Source organism: Diachasma alloeum, unplaced genomic scaffold (assembly GCF_001412515.2).
Source record: "Diachasma alloeum isolate Michigan unplaced genomic scaffold, Dall2.0 Dall_scaffold_00326, whole genome shotgun sequence".
Taxonomy (NCBI): Eukaryota; Metazoa; Arthropoda; class Insecta; order Hymenoptera; family Braconidae; genus Diachasma; species Diachasma alloeum.
Genome location: NW_021680465.1, coordinates 465,234 through 470,651, shown reverse-complemented (window position 1 = coordinate 470,651; position 5,418 = coordinate 465,234). Strand labels below are relative to the sequence as shown.

General features: G+C 39.8%; 1 protein-coding gene across 1 annotated transcript in view; it reads left to right on the top strand.

The window, feature by feature from the left end:
* The window catches only part of LOC107040230, a 13,665-nt gene extending 9,131 nt beyond the window's left edge, over window positions 1–4,534 (top strand). Inside the window, exons 5-7 of the mRNA XM_015260203.1 lie at window positions 780–1,149; window positions 1,219–1,289; window positions 3,513–4,534. Coding sequence (XP_015115689.1) covers window positions 780–1,149; window positions 1,219–1,289; window positions 3,513–4,410 — 1,339 coding nt within the window. The 3' untranslated portion in view covers window positions 4,411–4,534. The remainder of the gene's footprint in view (window positions 1–779; window positions 1,150–1,218; window positions 1,290–3,512) is intronic.
* The last annotated feature ends 884 nt before the right edge of the window (window positions 4,535–5,418 follow it).

The following is a 5,418-nucleotide window of genomic DNA, read 5'->3' as shown; positions in this document are numbered from 1 at the left end:
TGCCAGTGGGTGGGTCCCTTTTTTTTATTATTGGTGCATTTTAAGGGATGTTGTGCCAAATTTATCGGGATTATTTGGGATCTCGGGGGATCACTGTCATCATGATGTAGTTTATTTAGGGGTGAATTGGGGGAAATTTTTGGATCAGCGTCGGGCCATTCACTGCCATTATCGTAATTATAAATTTCTATTTTTAATGGGCACACTAAGGGGAAGTTTTAATGTCTGTGGGGGGACTTGCACCCATGGCTTACAGCGTAGAACGACCGCTTATTAAATAATACGTGTATTATTCCCACATTCCTGCGCCTATTGAGGAAATTTATTGAGGGATATTCGGGCTTTTTTGTTGAAGGATTCAGAGTGATGGTGAAGGTAAAATGTTTAGACTGAACGACTTTATGTGCTTGGAATTGTGCGAAATTGGATTGGAATTGAAGAGGATGATTTGTTGTTAGTCCAATCTCTTCTTTAACTTCTCAATGAATGAAAATGTAAAGAAAATGATTTCATGTAGAAAATTCTAGAGCTTTCTGGAAAATTCTGGAAAATTCCAGGAAATTCTCGGATTTTCTAAATAATTAGAAGAGTTTCTCCGATCGAAAATGACAAATAAATCAATTAGCGTTTTTTAATGGGTAAATTAAGCGCAAGTTTTAATGCTTTGTTCGAAGCAAATCGTTAATATTTCGTCACATACATTATGAAAATATAAATTCAAATATAAATTATGAAAAGAATGTTCTTTTCTTGTTCAAACAAAAAATTTTATTGAATAGGTATGGAGGCCTGCCCTGCATTCGTGGCCACGAAGGGATGAAACCGGGCCTCGACGTAGCTGGCATGCAACCCCATCCCCTCGGCGTTCGTTCAGTCGCTGGTGTCTTCTGTCTTCTTGGAGTGGGCATAATCCTCGGTGCTATAATCCTAGCCGGAGAACATCTCTTCTACAAATATACTCTACCACGCCTACGTCACTGTCCCAAAACCTCAATGTGGCGAAGCAGAAATGTCATGTTCTTCTCCCAAAAACTCTACAGATTCATCAACTGCGTTGACCTAGTATCCCCCCATCATGCTGCCAAAGAGCTCATGCACACTGTTAGACAGGGACAAATTGCGTCATTGTTCCAGAAGAGTGTTAAAAGGGTAGGTATTGAGTGAGTCATCGTGAACGAGTTGCTATAGCTATTCAACTACAAGGATTCAATGTTTCAGAAGGAGCACGAACAGAGGAGACGGAGGAAGAGTAAGGCCCAGTTTTTCGAGATGATTCAGGAGATTAGGAGGTGAGAATTTTACAACAATATGTTTTTCCCTTTTTGAAAATCAAAATTTCGATTTATAGTGTTGAGAAATAGTTGACATTTCGTGGATAGTCGACCAGTCATTTTCAGGGGGGTGACATTGAATTCGATTTAGTGGTATAGAAACATGAAATTGCGAATTTTTGAACAGCAGAAAGACGAGAATTTCAAACTTACAATATTATGTACCGAATTATATTACATTTTCAAATAATTCAAGATTCTAGAATAGATGTACCTGAATTTTCCTAATTTCTATCAATTTTCATGGAGTAGTTAAACAGAAATTGACTGTTTCTATTGATTTTTCCACAAAATATTGAATTTCTACTTACGAAATTCCCTGAAGTTTCAACCAAAAATTCTTAACAGTGTAAACCACACATTTTCATTCCAAAAAAATGTTATTAGGTTTAAATTCCTACATTTTTTAAAATACTTTCTTCAGTTTTTTACGACAATTTTAGTGGACAATTCATTTATTCAGTTTTACCACTGAATTATCACCAATTAAATTAATCCCGCACGTAAAAAAAATGTTATGGACTGAAATTTAAACGTCAAACCGTTGATAGAGTGTAAAACACAATCTCATCAAAGAATTGACGAATGAGAACTCTATAAAACTCACCAAACGGAGTAACTCCCTTTGCTGATATTTATTTTTAACACATTCCCTTTGACACGAGGCCTCCGCAGGCAGACTAATTGCATACGCTAGAGCTAGCCATACTGAGAAGAAATAGTGAAAAAAAGAAACACTGGAGAATTTACTGTTTATTCCGCATGAAAGAGGCCTTACCGAATCCATACTGCTGTATTTATATTTCACTTGGCAGCAATCTAACTTCTGGAATTTCGGTATTTTCCAAGTATTTCAGAGAAACTTATGCAATTTTAGTTTTGTTTGACGATTTTTCATTCCGCGTGATGCTCATGTTTGTTGGAGTGAATTTCTTTAAAATCAAATAGAATTCCGGAAACAATTCTATTTCAACTGCATGGAGAATGTGAAATTGCATGAGAAAACTTCATATTTATCCTGTGGACGAGGACCAGCACTGGAATTTATCTTCGGAAACTTTCATTTTCAGACTTTTTCGTATTTACTTTTCTTCATTTTTCGTATTTTTACTCTGAATTGGTTACAAAAGTCAATGGGAATTGCACGAAATTCAATTTCACTGTGAGAATTCAATGATTTACAAAATTAGAAATGGAGAACTGAAATGACAATTTCCATTTGCACATAAATTATTTAATTGAGTGTGAAAATTGTCATTGTTAAATATCCATATTTTTTAGATTTATTATTGTAACAATGACAATGTTGTTTTCACAGTCGAACTTCTGTCCTCAGACGTTTTCACATTTTCTTTTCTTCATTTCACAGTCCCATTCCGAATTATTCTCTATTCAGCTCATAAATTAACATTCTTCCACAATTAATTAATTCTCCCCGAAGAAACTTTAAAATTACTTTCAACTCCTGACTTTCCCCCGTAAGCATCAATTTTACTTCACTCGTAAGAATTTTAAATTGTTCAACTATTTTCGTTTTTTTATTCGGATTTTCAATTCAAACTTCAGAAAACAATTTATTTTAAATTTATAGTTATTTCATTTCTCTTTGTAAAAATCGAAAAAGTTCTTGAAAATAATCTTCCCATTTCATTGAGTTCAACAGTAAAAACCTGTAAAAACGTGTTATAAAATTCGATTTCATTCAGAGAATTCAACACATAAAAATAGCCTGATATCAATAATTTAAATTTGCGATTGACGATGAATTAAATATTTGCTAAAATAGGACTCTGAATTTCCTTTAAGTAAATAATTCCAATATCTTAAAACGGATTACCAATTACCCAATTGCCCAAGCAATCAGCAATCTTCCTACGAAAATTACTGATTAACACAGTTCAGAATTCGAATATTTAAACTGATGATTACTAAAACAGTTAAAAATTTAAGAGTGATGTTAACTGAACGCCAGGTAATTATAATTTATGAATACGGCTATCCCTGTCATAAACCCTGAAAATGACAACATCTCTCTATCCCCAGCCTTTTCCTCTCCCCAATTCCTTTTCATTCCAATTACCCCCCCCCCCCTTAAACCCTCAAATTACCCCTCCCCCTATTAATAAATTCCCCTCAGAAACTTGATCCCAGCTCTCAGACCCGGACTCCCTCTACTTTCAGAGTCCAGCAAGAAGAGAAGGAGGAGTCAAGCAAGAAAGAATCCCAAAAGAAGGACGATAAATCCTCGAAGGATCGCGGTCGCTCGCGTTCGAAAAGCCCCCTAATGCCGCGTTCCCCGAAGCGCGAGAAGAGCCGTAGCTCAACGAATTTATCGGGCTCGCGGCACGGTCTGTCCCCAGTCTCCCTGGACACCCCGATGAAGCCCCGGGAGTTCACCCTCTCGAGCACGAACCTCCGGGCGCGAAGTCCCCTGGAGACAGTGGGCCGTCGGTTGAGCCACGGCGACGGGGGCTCGCCCCCCCCTCGCCTGAGCGCCGCCAATTTCGGTGGCAGTGCGACACTGCGACCCTCGGCCCCAGTCAAATCGGACTCTGTGAGCGGTGGCATTCCCACCCCCCGTTACTCTCGGAGTCCAGCAAAGCGGGGTCAATCCTTTCCGGTATTTGCCACCCTGAGACCACCCCCGCCGCCGCCAACGACGGTGCACCCCTCCCAGGTGTCGAGAAGTCCTCATCTGTCACCGAACAACGAATTGGGGGCGGCGATAGGGAGAAAACTCTCGCGCGAATGGGGCTCGGGGAGTCTGGAGCTCAGTAAATCGTCCGAGGCCATTGGCACAATGTCCACCTTCAATCCTTATCAGGAGAGCTCGCTCACTGTCGACAGACCCCGAAAAAAGAGCCAGGAGGACATCGCCGGGGCCAAGAGACCGGTGAGACGCGCCCGAAGCCACGAGAATCGAGATCTCAGCAAAGCCGTCGACACCCCCTCCCCCAGGATGGCGCAGCCCTCGGTCGGGGGTAAATCCGTGAGTGAGCGGACGAAAAAACAACTCGAGTCGGAGCTCAAAGCCATTCTCACGGCGAGACAGCATCATCGGGATCTCCATCCACCGTGATTGATGAGCCATCGGTATTAATTAAGATGTTGGGAATTTCTGATACGGGGGAGGGAAAACGGTTACGTGTATTCGCCTCTGAGGGGCTTTCATTGATTTTTAAGCAGTAAGATTCATAGGTCAATTTGTAGGTGATTTCAGGAGGGGGAAGGAGGGGGGGGGGAATGCAATGGGGTGCGAGTGGAGTTAGCGGCGGCTCTGGGGGGAGGGGAACATGATAATGTAGACATCAGCCTTGTAAAGTTTAAAATCATTGACGATGTGAAATAATTAATCGACGAGTCGGCGATCAACGTCTCTCCGGCGTTGACATGTTGTTAAATACATTGATAATTATAGGATTCTATTCCAATGAGAGGTTTAATGGTGAACATAAGTGCTACGGGGTTTTTCAGTTCTATGAAACTAGGGGATGTGGTTCAACATTTATCAAATGCGTGACGTAGAGCGTAATGCGATTTAATTGATATTTTTCTTGTTGGAAATTATATGATGATGATATCTACATTAAACTGTCTGCCAGTGGGTGGGTCCCTTTTTTTATTATTGGTGCATTTTAAGGGATGTTGTGCCAAATTTATCGGGATTATTTGGGATTTCCGGGGATCACTGTCATCATGATGTAGTTTATTTAGGGGTGAATTGGGGGAAATTTTTGGANTGACCACTTATTAAATAATACGTGTATTATTCCGACATTCCTGCGCCTATTGAGGAAATTTATTGAGGGATATTCGTGCGAGGTAATCGAAGTGATTTTTTTTTTTGTTGAAGGATTCAGAGTGATGGTGAAGGTAAAATGTTTAGACTGAACGACTTTATGTGCTTGGAATTGTGCGAAATTGGGTTGGAATTGAAGAGGATGATTTGTTGTTAGTCCAATCTCTTCTTTAACTTCTCAATGAATGAAAATGTAAAGAAAATGATCTCATTTTATCCCTAAAGAGATAATTAATAACCTTCTAGACTGTTAGATGATGAATGTGTGGGACTAAAATTTCAAAAAAA